The 20931-nt window shown below is 45.4% G+C and overlaps 1 protein-coding gene across 5 annotated transcripts in view; it reads left to right on the plus strand.

Moving 5' to 3' along the window:
- Nucleotides 1–20931, plus strand: part of KCNMA1 (potassium calcium-activated channel subfamily M alpha 1) — a 661836-nt gene that overhangs the window by 371043 nt on the left and 269862 nt on the right. For all 5 annotated transcript variants that reach the window (XM_087824300.1, XM_087824299.1, XM_087824298.1 and 2 more), the window contains exons 4-5: nucleotides 12963–13056; nucleotides 13876–13987. In XM_087824300.1, coding sequence (XP_087680426.1) covers nucleotides 12963–13056; nucleotides 13876–13987 — 206 coding nt within the window. The remainder of the gene's footprint in view (nucleotides 1–12962; nucleotides 13057–13875; nucleotides 13988–20931) is intronic.

The following is a 20931-nucleotide window of genomic DNA, read 5'->3' on the forward strand; positions in this document are numbered from 1 at the left end:
AGCGAGGGCTAGTTTTCCAAATAATAACTTACCTGATGATCAGTCCTACAAATCCCCAGCTCTGTGTGGCTATGCCCAAAGGAACCAGTATTACCGTACCTTTCACATCCTTCTGAACAGTGTTACCTAGCTTTGTTTTTTTAAAACATATTTTTAAATTCATTTTTAGATGCAGAGGTAGGGAGAGAGAAACATTGATGTGATAGTGAAACATTAATCGGCTGCCTCCTGCAGGCCCCCCACCTGGGATCAAGCCCGCAACCAGGGCATGTGCACTGACCAGGGATCAAACCGCCAACCTTTTGGTGCACAGGATGGCGCCCAACCAGCTGCACCACACTGGCAAGGCACTTAGTTTGGTTTTGCTCAGATCTAATAGATGTTCAAATGTGTATACTTAAAAAAACACCTCTTAAGCTAAATGCTCTGGGAATTTCAGTCATTGACCTCTGTCCTACTTTATTGTATAAACAGAAGTGCCACTAATACAACTTTGAAAGCTATCAAATGGTTGTACTATAGGGGATACTACATTCATTGAAGCACATTGGCACTGCATTCAGCATTATTGATTAGAAGTTGTGATTAGTTCCTCTCATGGAAATATATTTTTGCCTTAGGGCCGCCTAATGACTTTCTTTAAACTGCTTTTCTTTTTCTTTTTTTATGTATTTTTATTGGTTTCAGAGGGAGAGAAAGGGAGAGGGAGACAGATAGAAACATCAATGATGAGAGAGTCATTGATTGGCTGCCTCCTGCACGCCCCCTGCTGGGGATCGAGCCCACAACCCCGGGCATGTGCCCTGACCGGGAATCGAACAGAGATCTCCTGGATCCTAGGTCGATGCTCAACCACTGAGCCCTGCCGCCTGGGCGCTTTTCTTTTTTTAATATGTGTTTCATTCCTTCTTTTATTCTCCGAATGCACTTTTATAAACATGATTGTCAGGATCTGTTTCCTTACTGCCTTTTTGTTATTCTATATAATTAGATGCTTTACGTTTTAGATATACCTTGGCTGTAAATCAAGAAAGATGACAGGTGGGCATTACCAAAGTCTAGTAATCCTAGGGTAGGAATAAGACTTCTTAGAGAATTCCTGGGGGTGCTAGCATGCCGGAGCCCCTTAGATTGAAACTATGCTGTGACGAGTCACAAGACAGAAAAATGAAGGCTTCCTATCTTGTTTTCACTCTTCCTTTTGAATCGTGCTTTCCTCATATCGGGGTTTAGTGGATGGAAGCTCTTTCCATGCCCCCCGTTTCCCTATTCTGTTAGACATACCCTGTTCGCCCTGTAGAAACACTTGCCTAGAGTTTCACGTGTTCTTTTGCTGAGCAGCGTGACGGTCCTTCAGATGGAAGCGTTTCCCTTTTCGAGGGCACTTAGGTGGCATCGGTGCAGCCTGCACACAGCGGGAGCGCTGCCCAGCATGTTGAAAGGCTCTCACCCCGTCGGAGCTTCCAGAGGGGTTTGCTGAAGGAAGCAACTGGCTCTCCCTGGCCAGTTCTTCAGCAGAGGACCCATTCTTTCCTCCTCCTCAGAAAAACACAGTGCTTCCGGATGGAGGGAAAGAATTTCTGAAATCCAAGCTAGAGTGAGGATAAGTGGACCCATTTGTGGAGACAAAGGAGAAAATCATAAGACATGAGCTTCCTAGGGCATCCTGGGTCCCTCCCAGAGATGTTTTCACAGTGATGGGGAAAGCAGCTCTAGAGGAAATCAGAGATATGGCAACAGAATTTGAAAGGGGCACTGCAGGGGGAAGCAAGGCAAAGGAAACGTCACCAATGAACCTGTAATTTGTGGCATTCCTTTCTAAATCTGGATCCTGAAATAAAGTGGACACCACTATAAGGGGGAAAGAGCTCTTATTTCTGCGGCAGGAGCAGGACAGTTTTGATAAATAAGTGATTTTCAATGCCAACCAGAAGCGAGCGGGAAAAAGAAAAATGAAGGTTAAAGAAATATTTCAGGAGGTGAGTTATTTTCATGAAGTAGCTGAGAAGGAAATGGAGTGTATACTAGAAGGTCTGATTGTATCACCGTAGGAGTTAAGAAGTCTTTACCATTTTCCCTCTTGACAGTGACTGTTTCTGAAGGTAACTTGTCACCTCTGGTTTCCCGTGGTGACACTGGGCTCCACTGCCCACGTCGTCTTGTGTCATTCCTAAACAGTGACTCCTGCTCGCGCTCAGCAGACTCAGGACCTGCAATCAGCAAGCAACATCTCGGCCTCTCCTTTTTGGCTGCGAGGCTGCTGGGCTCTCAACAAAACTCCTAAATAGGAATACTTGCAACACTTCCAGGCCTCAGCTGGCAGCCAAAGACAGGGACAGCCAAAGACACAGCTATTTTATTCCCTTGTGTAATAAAGGTATAATTGTTTTCTACGCCAGTTGTCAGAAAGACTTGTACCTGGTCTTTCTCTGTGTCTTCATAAAACAAAACAAAACAAAAACAAAACACAAAAACACCTCAGGATGTCAGAAACGAAGCTATCATAATTATCCCTTCGCATCACATAAATCCACGTGTAACTTCTCACTAACGGCAGTGTCCTTGCGGTGAGTGTGTGTGTGTGTTTTGTGACAGCATTTTCTATTCTTACAAGTATAGCCGCAGGTAAATGGAACAACTGTTTTTTTGTATAACTGTTTTGCAATGGTCTCGGGCCTCCTAAAGTCAATACCAGGCAGGTCTTTGGCGTTCCCACTCTTTGTAAGTGTAGCCGTTTGAATGAGACCACTGAGTGGACCACGTGCCATTCTGGCTGTATCCAGATGGGGCTGGGAGAGTGCAGGGTTGAAACTGTAGGTCTCTTGGGCTGCTGGCCGAATTTTGGAGTCCATCAAAGAGGGTAGGAAAGGGATCTGTCTCAGGCATCCTCGCTACCCCCATCTGATTAGGCTGCCGGTCTGGGACCCAGAACAGGCTGGGCCTGGTTGTGGAGTCAGTAGCTTTGGTTTCTTCACTCTAAGTCCTGGCAGGTTGACCCATAACCAAAAGGCACTGTCAAGGTCAGGTTGTCCAGGTGTATCAGGATTATGTCAAAGTCAGGGAGGAGGGCAGGGATGGAAGTGTAGGGCACAAACTAAGTAAGACACTAATGAGTGAGCAGGGAATGCCCAGCAGAGTCCAGGACAAACATTTGGAGAAGGCTCAGACAGAAGAATTGTGAAGTCGGTGCCCAATAAAGCCCGAAGAGGTCCCACAGTGATTTGAACCTGTTACGCTGTGGGACTTGCGATAGGCATGCTCAGCCTAGCTCTGGTTGGACAGCCTTTCTAAATAGAGGGCTCACACTTCATCTTAGGAGCCTCCGCCATTCTCTCTGCAACAGGAGAGCTTCTTCCATGGGAAGGCTCAAGGCCAGCGTGCCTGAAACCTTGTTCGAGGCTCTTCCTCATGGTTGCTCTCTCCTTAAGAGATGAGTACACCAGGCAGTTGCTCCCCAGCGTCTAGGAGCTGACTGTTGGTTATTACTGGTTAGAGATATTGTTTATGGGCTTCTTAACACATATATGACATTTACCCTCCAGAAAAAAGGCACTGGGGGCAGAAGGCACAGCAGGATGAGGCCTCTGTTCTTGCTTCCTCAGGTCTAAGTTTCTGTAGGCATGAGGAGGGTGGCTCCAGGGCTCGGAGGTCCTGCTCCCATGCCAGGCATTGTGTCGGGCTTCCTTGCTTTCTTTTCAGACCTGGGCTTCTTCTCATTTCCCTTCCTCCTCCCATTTCTAATCACCTCACCCAAGCTGTCCTATTTTGTGGGCGGTCCCAGAGTGATGTTAGGGTTTGGTGGAGAGCGTATGTTTGAGCCAGAGGGCTATGGATTGCGTGTGTGTGAGAGTGTGTTCCACCCACACGCAGCACCCAGGCCTGTACACGGCTGTTCGACCCTGCCCTGGAAGAACTCAGTCTGCTTCGTAGTCTTCGTGATTGAGTGTGAATGCCTTGAGCACTGTTTGACTCATGCACCCACCATGTCTCCAGCAGACAAGCTTCACCGAAGCAGAGAAGGCTGGTGTCAGTGGGGGCTGGGAAATGAGAGAGGAGGGTCGGTCAGTCAGGACTCTTCAGACAGTTTAGTTAAAGCAGCGCTCATTTGGCAAGACGCTGTTCCATGTAGTAGCTTAACTCTGATTTATTACATAAAAGTTGCTGGCAAGTGTGAACACTAATTCCACTCTGGTAGCAACTGTGATTGGAATAATTGTAGTCTGTAGGCAAGCTGGAGAAAACAAACATTAGTGGGAAGGTTGTCTTGGACATGATTCCAAGAGTCCAACAGGGAAGGAATACATAATCTTATGGGCATGGAACTGAAAGAGAGATTTAGAAGACACAGGACTGGTTCCTGCCCTGGGTTCCTGCAGGTCCATGCTAAGCCACCCAGGCACATGAAACCCTGCTCTGCTAAGGAGAGCACACAACCTCCCGTGGCCACTCCTCAAAGTGACTCATGGTTTCCTCTGTCAGGAAATTGTGGTTAATTATTTAGTATGTGTGAGACTCTGTGGCCGCCTTCATGGAAATGTAAATGTTTCCGGTGTTTCTTTTTGAATATTACCCAAAGTTAATGCTCTAATATATAGCATCACACCAGACGGTAGCTCACTGCACATCCTATTGGGCATTTGAATTGCATTATAACACCTGATAAGGAGGCGATAAAGCAAATACAAATGGAGATGTAAAGTGTGAAATGATTGATTCTGTCAGTTTTTGTTCATTTGGAGATTGTTATTATTGTTATTATTTTTTAGCATTTTTTTTGCAGTTATTGTCACTATCATTATTAACTTAGTTTTGAAAATAACTCTCACTTTTTCAGCAGTTGTATGGCTCAGGGTGTCTACCTGAATAATTCATTCTAATAATTAAGCATTCTTCTAGGAGACAAAGAAAATTACATGGATGGCTGATAGAGAGAACAAAATATGTCAGTTCCTTACACACTGGATTTCTCAATGAAGCGCACAGATTATTTGTTTTCATGAAACTCAGATGATTAAATCCCTGCTACTTTCTCATAGAGCTCTATGAGAAATAGAGCTCTATTATTTAGTTTCGTCCTCACAGCCTTTGAGGTTTGTATCTTTATATTCAGTTTACAGATGAGAAAACCACGACTTGGAGAAGTCAAATTATTTGCCCACGATCATACAGCTAGTTACCCACAGAGCTGGGATTTTAACTTCCACCGAACTCCAAAACTACCTAACTGCTGCTTACTCTTGAGGTCAACTTACGATGCCCACGTTTTGCTTTTGATTTACTTCCTTGGGTGCATTAGTGGATGAAAAGATATGGAGTAAAGATGAGAAGGAGAACCTAAGCTCAGATAGGATATTGAAGCCTTGTGCCAAAGTGTAGAAGAGCTCTGTGAGAAAGTAGCAGGGATTTAATCATCTGAGTTTCATGAAAACAAATGATCTGTGTGCTTCATTGAGAAATCCAGTGTGTAAGGAACTGACATATTTTGTTCTCTCTATCAGCCATCCATGTAATTTTCTTTGTCTCCTAGAAGAATGCTTAATTATTAGAATGAATTATTCAGGTAGACACCCTGAGCCCTACGACTGCTCTGAAGTCTATTGCTGCTTTTGTTCCCTGAGTCTCCATAGCACTCAGAGCTCAAGAAGACAGTAAATATATAGGATTTCAAAGAGTAGTGAGGGCCTATACACCACCTATCCGTTGGTTCCAATTAATTTCAACATGACCCCAATGAGGCGTATGTTTGTGGCTGTTGGATCATCATTTGGGCAGAAGCATAATTAGAAGCCTGGTGCTGTCAGAAGGATTAATAGACCTATTGATACACACCCATAACTGGAAATTTCCCAGCAAAGCCACTTAACCATCTGGCTTGGGATCATGATAGATCAGTACCGCAAGTGCAAGTAACAAAGGGTATTCACATTAGAACCATTGAAAGGTCTAAGAAAAGTGTTTCAAGATAAAACAAAGGGGTCATTGTGATGTTGCCATCATTAGTATTGATTAATGATTGAATACATACCCATCAATGATAACATCTTAGACAATAACTACTCCTAGACATTCTGGAATAAAGTCACAGTGCTGATCAACAGAAGACGGTTGCTTCTGGTTGGTAAAATAATCAAAACCAAACAATTTATTGAATATTGGCTCCATCCAATACACAACAAAAGCACCAACTTTAAAAAGATAAGCTTTTAAGTCCAAAGCTCTGATAAGGTAATGTAAATGGGGGCACTGAGAGAAGCAAAAAGATAGAAAGCTTTCAACTTTGATCCATTTAAGACTTAGGCAGTCCCAGGGTACTGTCCAGTTTAGAAGACTATGTTTTATAACAAGCTTATTGCTTTCTCAATGATTAATTGGCGTTGTGTCATTCACACTGAATTCACTATTGTTATTAGCTGGTAAGATATTTTTCTGAGACTTAAAATTATATGAATAAAAACATTGGTTTCTAATTTGCAGTACAGTTGACCCTTGAACAATGCAGAGGTTAGAAGCATACTGATCCCACAAACTTGAAAATCCGCATATAACTTTTGACTTCCCAAAACTTAACTACTGATAGCCTGTGCTGTTGACTGGAAGCCTTGCCAATAACATAAACAGTCAGTTAACACTCATTTTGTATGATATATGTGTTAAATGCTGTATTCTTACACTACAGTAAGCTAGAGAAAATAAAATGTTATTAAGAAAATCATAAGGCAGAGAAAATACATTTATAGTACTGTGCATATTTACTGAAAAGATCCACATATAAGTGGGCCCATGTAATTGGGTCAACTCTACAGTGGGTCAACTGTACAAAGACATGCTTCTCTTTTAAAATTTCTTGGTTTCATAATATTCTGATTAGTTAGGTGCTTTTATTCCTATTTTGTAGGTAGGAAAACTGAGACACTTAACTTATCCAAAAAATCCAGATATTATTAAATCTCAAAATTACTAAACTTCTGATCAGTTGGATTTTCTCCCTCTTTGTTGCAGATAGGGTCCATAGTATCCATGACTGTATGATGCCTTCATTTTTAAAATTTTGATTGAATGGAATGCAAAGCTTATTGATTGTCTAATCCATAATTAGGAGTGTTCAAAGTATCTCAACATTATCACCCATTACTATGTTCATTCTTGTACTTCTAGAATAGGAGAAGGTGAGAGAAAATTGGGGCATGTTGAGGGTCATCCATCTTTAAGCAGATGGGTAGCTAGGAATTATTTCTCTTTAAGCAGAGACCTTGCCCCTCAGCTGCTGGGGTCAAGCTCCATGATGCCACTGCTACTCAGGGTCCCAGGAAGGACTTCTGAAGATTAGAAATGTCCCACATGACAGTCTTTATAGAACAGGGTTAGATGTAGGTTGGATAGGTCAGCTTCCTCTGAATTTTCCCAGACCATTCAACAAACATGGACTTTTTTCTAGGACAGTCAGCTAACCCCCATCGCTTTTGCATAAGCTCAGTGCCAACTCCCTGGGTCGCAGATACTTTGTCCTGTGTTCTTTTCTTTCTCCAAGGATGTTGCAACTCATCTGGAGAAGTAGGTGGTATGGCAGAAAGGATACTGGGTCTCTGTCCCGACTACCACTTAGCTGCATGACCTTGGGTAGGAGTCTGAGCCTCTGCTTCTTTGGTTGGAAAAGATAGATTATGACAAGTTGTGAGGGCCAAAGGCAATAGCACATGTAAACTCTATACAATGCCAGGTACTATTATGTTGAATTAAATGATAGTCAACATTGTAAGGCTGTTTAGAATTCCTTGCTCCTGATGCTATAGGGATTCAGAGATGGGAGAGGTCAGTGAGGGCATGAGTGGTTTGCCGAGCCATGCTTTTCAGCTGGCCTTGAAGGCCGCCTAAGGTTTGAACGCAGAGAGGGAGGAACATTTGAAGAGACCACAGCAAAAGCATAGCTTTAGAATTAGGATCTTGTGGGTCACACTCATGAAATAATGAAGGCCCCAGCTTGTAGGAGCAAAGGGCTTGGCCGGAGCGTAGCAGAAAATAAAATGGGAGATGCAGAGAGAGGCCGGGTTTTAGAGCGTCTTCTCAGCCAGGCTTAGGGTAGATGTACGAGGCAGCAGGGAGCTATGATGGCGGATGAATGACATCTTTTAATTAGATTAATCTGGCAAATTGCAGAGGTGAGCCTAGGAGAGGAGTCCGGAATCGTTAAGCTCTTTGTATTGATTCATGCCTGTGGCGCTGTAGGCCTGAGCTCTGGTGGTCCATTATCCTGGTGGGAATTGAACAGGCGCCATCCAATTTAAAAAGGGGCTAGCCACACGAGTGAGGAGAATTTAAATATTGGAAATTATTGCGGAAAAGGCTGTTTTGTTCCTCAGCTAGTCCCTTCCCTCTCTTGTGGTTATGTATTAAATCATCTCGGAGGTTGGCTGTTGCTGTTGTGCCTAAGCTGCTTGACATGTCTTTATCTCTTACAAAGGATGGTCTCCAGAGCCTCTCCCTTCACCGTTTCCCTTTAAATATGACACTAGGAGCGTGCTGCCCCGCACGCTCTGGCTAGTAATTGGACTGTCATGGGTGAAGCCTGGGTAGCACTGTTGTAATTACTTCCCTGTGTCGTCTTGCTTTCCCCCCGTGTCCCCATCTGCAACTGACAGTGTCTGTGCAGCCCCTCGGTCTCAGCAGTTAGTGAAGTGGCGCGCAGCTGGTTATCTGGGGCGGTCTCCACCGATGATCACCTCTGTTCAGGCGCGAGTGGAGATCTTCTCAAGCAGCAACACCTGAAATTAGTGTGTAGTTGCAAGGAAGGTCTGGAGCAGTGGTTTGCAAAGTGCTGTCCCCAGATGAGCAGCGGCAGCTGGGAAATCATTCAGAATGCAAGTTCTCGGGACCCTCTCCCAGACCAACTAAATCAGAAACTCTGGGAGGCGGGGCCCACCGTTTTAACCAGACCCCCAGGTGCTAACGTCTGAGAACCACTGTCCCGAGGAAGTGTCTGCACAGGGTTGGACGGCCGGATTCAGGGAGGGGAAACAGACTTCAGAAGACCCCAGGGACGTTTAGAGGCTGAGGAGGGAGGGCAGTTACTTACCTCTTGGAGATGACACAGATGTCCAGAGGATTAACTGCTGGAAGTGAAGTTTTTGTCTTTGGCCCTTTGCCCTTTGAAAGAAGACGTAGGGAGCTGTGGCTTGCCTGGTCCTTTGGAAAAACACGGGCTTAAGTCCGTTTTCAGGAAAGACTGTTGGATTTTCCCACACACGGGTCTTCCTTAGATATTATGTTGTTAAGTTGATGAAGACAGACATATATTACCCACTTTTCGTGAATCTTACTTTCCTCTATAGAGAGAGCTCAATACTGAGATATGCTTACTTGATGGTTTGGAGGAAATAGGAGTTTGTATTTCAACCTCTATCTAACACTGAACATTTATCTCATAGGGAGCAGATCTTTATTGAAGTTCTTTTGAAGGTGCCCCAACCATAGCGTCCTGGTCAAAACATGACATTTGCCTAAGGTTTTAGTATCAGTCTTGACCCATGGACTCTGGGAGCCTGGGAATGAAGCGTTCATCAGCTTACCCAGCATCTTGCGTCCTCTAATTACCAAGTCAGTAATCAACCAAGAACAATTTAGGGAAAGTCAGTTTTCTTCTGCCAGGATTAGAACTAGTGTCCGTACTCAATTCTTAAAACTCCACTTTTTTTTTTTTTTTTTTTAATTGGCAACAAATGTCCATAAAAGCCTATTCTGCTGTGGGCATGCTCATCAGGATGGCAATTTAAATTTGAGTGTGTAATTCAGAGTCATTTTCCTTCATAGTTAAAAAAGTGATTTTTCCCCCCTAGCTCTTGAGATTTCTGTGTATCTAGAAAAGGAACTCTCCTGCTTTACACAAGAAGGAAGGGGAGTTTGTGTTCCATTTTCCCATCCTACAGTGAGCATTAATCATTAAGATAAAATCTCCTGGCTGATATGACCAGCCCTTTTGCTTGTTGAATTACATATTTTCTTTTTAGAAGATCAATGGGTCGTTTCCATCTGGGGAATTTAGAACTTCCCCTCGGTGGTCTCTGATTGTGCAAGTCCATGGACCAAAGGCTCTGGGAGGATTGATCTCGGAGGGGTCCCGACCAACAGTTCTGTTGTCACTTGAGAAAATTCAGCAGTTCATTTCTCCTTGGGCTCTCTGGCAAGTTAAAGAGCTAAAAGGGGTGGAACACTGACTCCCTGGTTACTCTGGTCCTACCTGGGCCTCAGGGGCTGGCCGGCCCTCTTCTGTCCCTGGATTTCCTGCTCCTCTCTGGCGCCTTCGTCTCAGCAGTGTGCTCATTTATTGGTGAGCTCCAGCCCGAGGAAGAGCTGCCAGCACCACCAGCATAATTTACTCCCTTTATTATTTCAGCTCCAAGTCTAGGACTCGAGGAATGATATGAAACAATGATTAAATCAGCTCTAAATCTGATAGAAAAAAAGGTCTATTATGGTTTCAACGTTGTTCTCTGTAAATCACGGTGCTGCGGAGGTATATTTTTCAACACCGTGTCCTTTGGCATCAGCCCTCCCGTTGTTGCCCGTGGGGATGGGCAGGTAGGAAGGAGCAGCAGAAACGGCAAGGAGGGCACAGAGCAATGGAAAGAAGTTGCTACAGCCTGATTCCTTATAATTTTTGAATATCTGATTCTATTTCTATTGAACCAAAACATCCTCTGGCACTGAGCTGACATCTCTTCCCACCCTGCTGTCTTCTTCTACAGCCTAGCAGATACTTTCCCCACGAGATGTATCTCAAGGTAACTCCCAAATTAACCTCAGAGGCCGTGGAATTAATAGGAGCCAGGGAACTCACAGGACCCCCAAATACGCCTTCAGTGACTCCACTAATAACTACTGTGAGGGCAACAGTAAGCTTATAATTTGGCCTTGGTGAAGTGACAGTGGGTTTTCCATAATAGACTTAGGAACCAAGATTTCCTCTCTGTCCCCTTAACTGCACACACATCAGTCTTGATGAATATGAATGTATAATGCACAGCTAAGTCTACGGGCACACGTGAAGGCCTGAGTGCAGTATTTAGCAGGCCTCACGCTCTTACACACACACGCACACAGCCCTTCATTTTTCAGGAGCACATCATACCAGTGGCTCATACAGCATAGAGAAACATGGTCTCTTTCTCCCTTGGGCTCTGTAGGAGATTTCTGGTTAACCTGGCTCATGTGCTTTGTTCCACTGCAGCGAGAGTAGCTCAGAACTCTGGCACCTGTAAACCGTGTGGGTCTTGTTCTTGAAACCAAACAAAATGCCATCATGGCTTGGGAATTGCAGAAATGTCACTTATTAACTTTAGGTCCGGATTTTCCTTTTTCCGTTTAAATTAATACCTGTGTAGGACAGCAGGCAAAGAGCAGGGGTAGGCTGTGATGTTTAGCTTTCTCTCCTATCTCCTTTAAGTAACAGATTAAGCAAATTCATGCTGTCTTTCCTCCACCTTCCCTACCTGAGTGAAAACCTAGCAGTTGTCATTTCCTTTATAAAAGAACCGTTTTTTCAGTGTTTGTTTTTTGTTCAGCCTGCTTAGTTTGTAAATGCAAACGTAGATTACCCTTAATGCTTCTCTGGAGCTCTTTCCTCATATTTGTGATTTGGGAGATGACAAAAAGGGCATGTTTGACCTGTGATAGAGATAAGAATGGGTAAATCCAGTGCATGTAATATGATTGGAGAGCCCCACAGACTGACCCACTGTGGCTCTAGGTGGACCTTGCATTCAAATACTGCACAGATCCCTGCCTGTTGAACAACTAAGCACTGTCCTCACAGAAGTACAACTATACTAACTGGTATTGCATACAGCGATTTCCAAAGTGGCACTACTCGGAAATCCTCCATCCCGCACTTCTCAAGCTCGCCCTCTCCTGGCCTGGAGGCCCATGTTGCTTTCCATCTGGGGAGAGTATTTTACTTCTCCCCACACTCCCCCCTTTTGCTCACCTCACCTTCTTTATGTTCCTGGCCTGAGTGTTACCATTTGCTTACTGATAACAATCTACTATGAATTTTCATTCACAGCTTTGAGATGCTTATGAGGCTTTTCTGCTTCCCACCCAGCCCCAAACTTGGGACTTTTCACACGCTGATCCCCTGATCAGCCTGACGCGGGAAAGCACTCCGAAGCCGTGTACCAGTTTGTATAGTAGTACCCTTTGATCTGCCTACTCTTGAACAAAGTAGAGTGTGCTGGGGGTTCGCATTGGCTGCTTGAGACACACAACGCCAGTTAACCTGCATGCCAAAGAAAACAATAAAATTAACCCTTAGAGTACTGCTTCAACGTTTTGGTTTAATGGTCTTGCCTTTTACCAGTTGGGCAATGCTTCTTCCCCCGGATCAGAACGCTGTACATGAAGTTCAGACGTAGTCTCGCCAGAACATCAACCAGGACCCTCACCTCCGCAGCTTTCCTGAGACGCTCCTGGGTCCTTTCCTATTAATCAACTGATGGCTTTAAAAGGGTTCAAAACATAGCCACTGTGTTTGATTGGAAATGGGCTCCTCTTCCAACGTGCTGGAGGGTGTGAGGGACTGTTTTCAGCTTTGGGACGTGTCCTCTAAAAGAAAGAAGTCAGTCCTTTAAGGGTTAATGTGAAATTAAGGAATTTGGTAGTGTCTCTTGCTTGTCCTTCCTCCGAGGTGTCTGCATGATCTTCTTTAGATTTTTAGCTCAACTGTTGAATGATGATAAAAGTAACAAATATGTAAAATTACAAAAACAAATACAAGAAGAAAAGACTGGATGGTTGAATGGATAGACCCCTTGGCACTGCTTGCTTGATCATTACAGGGGGTAGAAGGACCAAGGGTTTCCTTTTCGGCACATTCACGGTGCCCTCTGCCCCAGCACCGCCGCTGCGCAGCAGGTGGGAGACCGGGTGACGCTTTTCATTTACCCCCTGCTTTTTTTTCTTCCGTCTAATAGCCCAATAGAATCCTGCCAGAATTTCTACAAAGATTTCACATTACAGATCGACATGGCTTTCAACGTGTTCTTCCTGCTCTACTTTGGCTTGCGGGTAAGTTTGAGCAGCTCTGCTGGGCGTTCCTGGGGCGTCCGAGCCTGTACCCGGGGCCGTCCTGGGGCAGCGCCTGCTCTGCTGCAGGCAGACGGAGCCCAGGGTTCCCGGGGCGATAACAGGCTGCCCTCGGGCTTTCCGCCCCGGGGAGTGCCTGGTCCTCAGGGCAGCGTTTTCCGAAGTCCATGTTACTTGTGTTCACGGGGAGGAGCGGGGATTGAAATAACTATCATTCCTCTGTTGGCCCACTGCTTCTCTTCCCTCTATTCAAACAGGAGGGCTTTGTTTCCTTAAATAGAACTAAAAAATGTGCTTTCTGCCTTTAAATTTATGTTTATCAGTGCTCACTTAGCTGAACCCTGAGCGAACAGAGGGATCTGGGGGTAGGGCAGCAGAATTTGGGGCTTGGGGTGTTGTACTGCACCCTGTTTATGACAGGAGCTGAGCAGAGGTTGTGTGTGTGTGTGTGTGTGTGTGTGTGTGTGAATGATGCCTCCATATATCCTTTATTTACAGGTATATTTACTTTAGAGAGTCTAATGAAGGTGAGATCGCTCAACCTTCCCTCTGATGCAGTTGAAAACCACGGAAAAATATACTGCCTGAGCTTTCTCCAAGGCTAACATGGCATATAACCATTCTTTAGAAAAGGCTATCTGAATTCTAAGACAAAAAGAGCGTGTAATTGGGGTAGATCTGAGAAGAACATAACATCTTCCTCCAGACCCCCATGGAAAACCCAAACGTAACCTTTGGCAAGAGTATATGGTGAATGCTGGCAGCACTCTTCTCATTTTTTTTCTTTTTTCTTTCCCCCAGTTTATTGCAGCCAACGACAAGCTGTGGTTCTGGCTGGAAGTGAACTCTGTCGTGGATTTCTTCACGGTCCCCCCAGTGTTTGTGTCTGTGTACTTAAACAGAAGTTGGCTTGGTAAGTCAGTCTCGCTTCCTTTCTTCCTACTGGCTCCTGAGCCGTGGCTGAAATACAGATCCAGGTGGTTCCGGGGCTGGGCTGTTTCGGAGTTTTGTGTGTTAGTGAATAATTGCTGGAGTCTTAGGAGTTGATGGTGACAGTTCTCTTTGGAGCACCAGACCACAGGATTTGCACAGTTAGTGCTTCATGTAATGCAGTTTGGTCATTGTGGAAGACAAGTGGCCATCGCTGTCACAGCCAGGAGCTCTGCATTCATGGGTCTGTCACTCTTTATTCAACTTGGAGTCACTACTAGTCAAATAAACCCATGGGGACAAGGCCAACTTTCCAAGTAGCTGGTTCAGGTGTCCCAGAAGGCCTGCCTGCTAAAGCTAAAGTTAGCTTCTAGATGCTTCTTAGTTTTATGAAGAGTGGGTCCTGCATGATTTATTTATAGTGATGAGTTCCTTTGTGGGGCAGGATAAGGTAAACCATCTTGAGTCACCCCTCACCTTGAAGACTGAGCTCCTTTCCAGTGTTAAAGGAAGAGCTTTTGCTGGGCCTGTGTTCACCTCTCACCTCCTGTCTCTGTTCTACATGCCACCTCCTGTCTCTGTTCTACCTGTCACCTCCTATCTCTGGTCTACATGCCACCTCCTGTCTCTGCTCTACATCTCGCCTCCTATCTCTACATCTCACCTCCTGTCTTTACATCTCTCTTCCTGTCTCTGTTCTACATGTGACCTTCTGTTTCTGCTTTACATGTCACCTCCTGCATCAGGACTAGGGCAGTTTGGGGGAACAGTAACCAGCCCAGAGAATGACTGTGTCAGGGCTTAGAGACAGCTTCGGGGTTCTCTTTGCTGCACTGAATACTTTTCTCAACTTTCTGCTGTCAGGGGTGTACAGGGGGGGAAGAGAGGCTGAAACAGGACTTGGGGGACTATTTGTAGGTTCCATCTGTCTATTCTCAGAAAATTTTCCCTTAACCTGATTTATTTCAAAATTATATACATATATATATGTGTGTGTATAAATAATAGTATAAACATTCAAAGATGTATACATAAAGAAAATATTAATCATCTCTGCCCCTGCATGCATCACTGCCCACTGTCTGGGCTGCTCAGTGTTAACGGGCCTCCACAACTTTCCCTTACCTCACTCCACTACAGCAAGCATGAATGTTCACAGATGACAGTGTTTTATAGGTGGTGGTCTTTGTACAAGATAATTGCGTCAATCACATTGCACTGCAATTTGGTGTCCTTGCTAACTAATAAATGCTGGACAGCCCTTCAGCACGCAATTCCATACAGTGTTGTACCACAGTGTATTTAGCCATAGCCCTAATGACGGACCGCCCGAATGTTTTCTTTTTTCACTGTAAACAGTGGTCTGATAAACATGCTCATCCATCCCCGTATTTGTACAATTCCATTTGTGCAGAGGGTTCCAGGTTCCTGGAAGGACTTGAATATTGGTACAGATGTTGATGGATAACGTTTCAGAAATGTTGTGATGAGATCTGCTTCTACTAGCAATGTGTTGTGATGTTCTTGCTAGCACTGAGAATTTATTATACATATAGTATCATGTATTTTAAAAATGAGCATCTTTTATGTAATAATCATATACACATGTGTGTATCTCCTATCAGGATTCTATTTTCCATGTATTCTCATTAGAAGTGTATGAATTTGCTCAACCGAAGAGCTTTCTCATGCTTGATTGGAGATGTGCTTGCTCAGACTGGGTTTCCACCCAGCACAATGAAACCTGCGTGGCACCCAGACCCGAGCGGTGCCTTCAGGACGAGCCAAACGTGCCCTGCAGCCAGAGGTCCCGGATGCCTCAGCTTAGCCTCTAACTGGCTGTGCGACCCGGGGGCTCACTTTTTGTCACTTGGCTAGTTTTTCAACTGTCAAGTAGAGGTTGTATTAGTGATGGGAATTTTGGAGAAATATGGGATCTAGGTTGTTGGGGAAGACAAGGAAGTTAGTGAAATTAATTCACCAACGTTTCTGAGTCAAAATTACGTATGGGCTGCTAACCAGGCACATTCTAAATCATCCCATTGCAAAGAGTATACACACACACACACACACACACACACACACTCACACTCACAAAACCTTAAATAAAGAGACAAGGAATGAAGGACTGGAGAGAAGGCAGAGAGAGGAAGGGGAAGGGGGAAGGGGAGAGAGTGAGAAGGAAGGAAGGAGGGAGGAAGGACAGAAAGGGAAAAGGAATGTGCCTTCGCTTCTTGGCTGTGCTCTGATAACCCTGCACTTGAACATCTACTTTCCTTTTATGGACCCTCAGTTTTCCCATCTGAAAAACAGGAGGTTTGGACTGAATTACTTTGCAGTCGTCATACTTCATGAATCTGAATTTTACGTGAGGATCCACCCTGTCCTGGTCCCTTGTGGTTCTAGATGATTGAGGTCCCTCATGACTGTGGCAGAGAAGCCCCTCTGCAGCCTGCAGGGCTCGCCTGGGTGAGGGTATGGAGCCCAGTCGCCCCCTCGTGAGTGAAATGGGCCCTAGAGCGTCTTACTGTCAGGAGAACTGGAATGTTTTGAGAATCCATGCCTTCTTGTGGATGGTTTAGTCCTGATTTTTGGAAGTGTGTTCTGATCTAGTGAAAATCTATCAGAGCAAACAGAAGAAGGGGAAGAGAAAGGAAAGGGAAGAAAACGAGATGCATTTTGCGTCACTTGTGGTTGCTCTTCAAAAAAAATGCTCTGAAATGTGCTTCTGTTTGTTCATAATTGAACCATATTTATCAAGCACCTACTATGTGCCTGACACTCTTCCAGATGATTAGGAAACAGCAATGAATAACATAGACAGCATCCTAGCCTTTGACAGCAGTGGGGGCAGAACAGGAAAATAGGAACCTAATAAATCGGTGTAGTATGTAGTGTGGTAGGAAGCATACGTGCTGTTGAGCCGAAACATAGACCAATGACCTTTTGGGCTCTGAAATAATAATAATAATCAGCTAACCTTTCTCCTCATGGAGGAGAAAACACCTTTAACGGCACACTTTTAGTTCGTTGGTAACCAAGCCCCTTGGGTGAGGTCCAGTCCTGGCCTGCCTGTTATGGGAGGGAATTCAGTATAATGACATTTCAGGGCGGTCGGCTGTCTGATTTAATACATGGGCTATTACAGTGTGAGACAATTATTGTACCGGGAGCTGCCGTAGATAAGATGAACATTCCCATGAGGTACGGCATATAAAGTAGGAGTAATCTCATTAAATGGGGCATTTCTCGGGTGCGGCCCTCCTCTCGGGAAATGCAAAGGTGTTGCCTTTACTGGTCGAGCTTTGAGGTGAGATGCAGGAAAGTGAAGTCCTCGGGTTCTCCTGCGCACACTGCCCAGGACAGAGGGCTGGGCTGCGGCTGGCACTTAGGGAGATAAAAACAGTGAAGGCCATGACCCTGCCCTGTCCTTCCCACAGCGTAACCCACACCACGTTTGCTTTCGTATTGTTAATATGTTGTTGCCTATTATATAGTATAGTATATAGTATATAGTGTAGTATTTACTTCCTTTTGTGTGTAATAATTATCCTAGTGTATTTGATAGTGTATTACTAATAACAGCTAATATTTATTCTGGTTCTAGTATGTTCTGGGCACTCTGACAAGCCTCTGACAAACATGAACTCAGTCCTCAGCTAGGAATTATTTTCCCATTTTGCACATAAGGAAACTGAAGCTCAGAGAGGTTAATGATCTTCTCCAAGGTTACATGCCCGGGCCTGGTGAAAGGGATTTGTCCCAGGTTTGGTCTCACTGTATGTCCATGCTCAGGCTCTGCTCTTTTCCCTCTGTCCTGCCCTGGAGAGATCTGGGTTTGGGGACTGGGTTGGGGATGACCGAGCTGAGTTTGCTGCTTTGGCTGGCCCCCTCCATCTCTTCTTACTTGCTAAGGGCTCACTTCGGGCAGGCAGGCAGCAGGGAAGGGATCTTGTTAGGAACACACACCTCATGTCTTCTTCCTGCTGCTTCTTTCCTATGTCCAGTTTCTAGAGCTGCCACTAAGCCCAGGGAAACACAGGCACATCCTGAGTCCCAGGGCGCTGTAGCCACTTGAGGATCAGATCTGCTTCACCTGAGACAGAGACTGGGGGTTGCCACATATCCTTAGCCCACAGAGCAGGGTGGCTCAAAGCCAAGCTCTGGGCTCTACTTCTCAGTTCACATCTTGGCTCAGCCTCTTGCTGATGGGACACTTTGAGCAAGGCTGGCTTGCCTGCCTTACCTCAGTTTTCTCAGCTGTACAGTGGGGCTATTAAGAGCACTCACCTCATAAGGATGCCATGGGATTCAGTGAGGGGGGTAATGTGAGTAAGTACCGGGACACAGGACGAACTGACTGATTTTCTTGGGCCTCTCTTTATAACTTACCTGTCACCCGTTAAAGTGCCAGGGAAGAGCCCCGGCCAGTGGCTCAGTTAGTTAGAGCGTCGTCCCGGCACCCAAAGGGGTACGGAAGGGAAGCAACCAATTGATGTTTCTGTCTCACATCGATGTTTCTCTCGCTCTGTCTCTCCCCCTTCTTCTCTCTGAAATACGTATCCTTGGGTGAGGGTTAAGAAAAATAAAAATGAAAAAAAATAAAGCGCCAGGGAAGAAAACAAACTGGAATGGAACCAAAAATAAGGCCGCAGGACGTGAGGACATCCACGTCGGCGGCCGGCAAGTCGCCGCTTATTTTGGTTCCTCTTTCCACACAGCAGCTTGTTCATTTGTTCCTCTTACAAAATTTCTGTCCTACCTCCCAAAAGTAAATGGACCTTGAAATGAGAGATGTGTCTTATTTTGAGACTTGAATAACATGCCCTGGGGAGAACTCTTTCGTTTGTGTGTCCCATTTTGATGGGAACTGTATCCCCAAGGTAGGTCAGTGGGCTGTGGCTCCTTTGTGCGTTTATGTGTTTTCGTTCAGGGTCATCTTGTGTGATTAAAAGATGAATGAAGAGAAAAAATAATAATGCATTCACTGGCCAGTCAGTGAGCCTGTTTGTCTTGAGCACCTACTGTGTGCTCGGTGTTGGGGTGAGAGGAACATGCTTGGCCACGCTCTTTCCTTGCTTTACTATGATTCTCAACATCCTCTGTCCCTCTTCTCTGACTGAGCAGGTGAGGGGCTGGTGAGGAGCCACAGTCATTGCACTGTGGTTAAAAAACTAAACTTGGTTCTGTAGCCTGTGTTAGACCTGGCCTTGGACCTTAGACTTTAGAACCATCAGCAAATGATTTAGGCTCTCTGCTTATAAATATATGCCTGGGCAGTCCTTTTTTTGTGTCAAAAGGCGACAAAAACAGGCTTGTTAAAAAAAAAGTATAGGTTCTTAAAAACAACAACCAAAGGCCAAAACACAGTTCTGGTTTGAGACCAAGGTTTCAATCTAGTTTGGGAACCAAAATAAACACACACGCAGCAGCAGCAGGTAACACTGCCCGCCATGTAATCAAGTCCCAAATTGCCAGATACAGACTGCCAGGGCCCTGGGAGTTCAGAGGAGAAAGCTCCTGTGGGCGGAGGAATGGCAGGAGGCCTCTGGGAGAGGCGGCCTGGCGAGGCTGTGGCGGCGGTGAGCCAGGCAGGGTGGGAAACAGCGGGCATTTCCACGGGTGCGGGAGAGCAGGTGTCCACGGGTGAGACCGTCCGAGATAAGAAAGTGTTCTCTCCACATGCTGGGCATCAGCCTGAGAACCCTGCACGATGGATATGTGCGTTTCTTCTTGTTGCTCTAACAAACTGCCACAAACGTAGGGTCTTAAAACAACACAAGTTTATTGTCGCACAATTCTGTAGGTTAGAAGTCAGCATAGGTCTCTCTGGGCTGAGACAAAAACGTCTTCAGGGCTGTGCTCCTTCCTGGAAGCTCTAGGGAAGATTGCATTTCCTTGCCTTTTCCAGCTTCCCCAGGCCGTCCACAGGCCTTGGCTCGTGGCCCCTTCCTTCCTCCACCTTCAAAGCGAGCAGTGGTGGGCCGAGTCCTCACACGGCGTAGCTCTGATCTTGCTGTCCCTGATCACTTCTGTCTGACTCCCCTTCTGCCTCCCTCTTCTACCTTTTTAAATTTATTTATTATTTTTATTTTAAATATGTCTTTATTGATTTCAGAGAGAGGAAGGGAGAGGGAGAGAGAGATAGAAACATCAATGATGAGAGAGTGGTTGGTGGCTGCCTCCTGCGTGCCCCTTGCTGGGGATTGAGCCCCCAACCCGGGCATGTGCCCTGACTGGGAATTGAACCTCAATCTCCTGGATCTTTTTTTTTTTTTAAATATATCTTTATTGATTTCAGAGAGAGGAAAGGAGAGGGAGAGAGGGAGATAGAAACATCAATGATGAGAGAGTCATTGATCGGCCGCAGCCCACAACACAAGCATATCCCCTGACCGGGAATTGAACCCCGATCGCCTGGATCCTAGGTCGACCCTCAACCGCTGAGCCACGCCCAGCCGGGCCTTTTCTTCTTCTTCTTCTTCTTTTTTTTTTTTGAGATCTCCTGGATCTTAAGTCGATGCTCAGCTGCTGAGCCATGCCCTGCCAGGTTCCCTCCTTTACTTTTAAAGATCCTTGTGATTATATTGGGGGCTCACCTGGATAATCCAGGACAATCTCCCATGATTAGCAACTTTAATTTATCTGCTACTTTGATTGCCTCTTACCATGTATGTTACTATAGCCACAGGTTCTAAGGATTAACAAGAACACTTTGGGGGCCGTTATTCTCCCTACCAAAGGGGTTATTATTATTATTCCCATTTTGCCAAAGAGGAAACTTAGATTCAGAGGGGCTAAGTGACTTGCCCTCAGTTATAGAGCCAGGAGCACCTAGAGCTGGGACCCATGCTCCTGTTCAGGCTGCCCGTGGCTCTGCACAGCCCTTGGAGTCCAAAAGCTCTAGCAGGCATTCAGGGGCCTCCA

The sequence above is a fragment of the Miniopterus natalensis genome, chromosome 14 (assembly GCF_054644295.1).
Source record: "Miniopterus natalensis isolate mMinNat1 chromosome 14, mMinNat1.hap1, whole genome shotgun sequence".
Lineage (NCBI taxonomy): Eukaryota > Metazoa > Chordata > Mammalia > Chiroptera > Miniopteridae > Miniopterus > Miniopterus natalensis.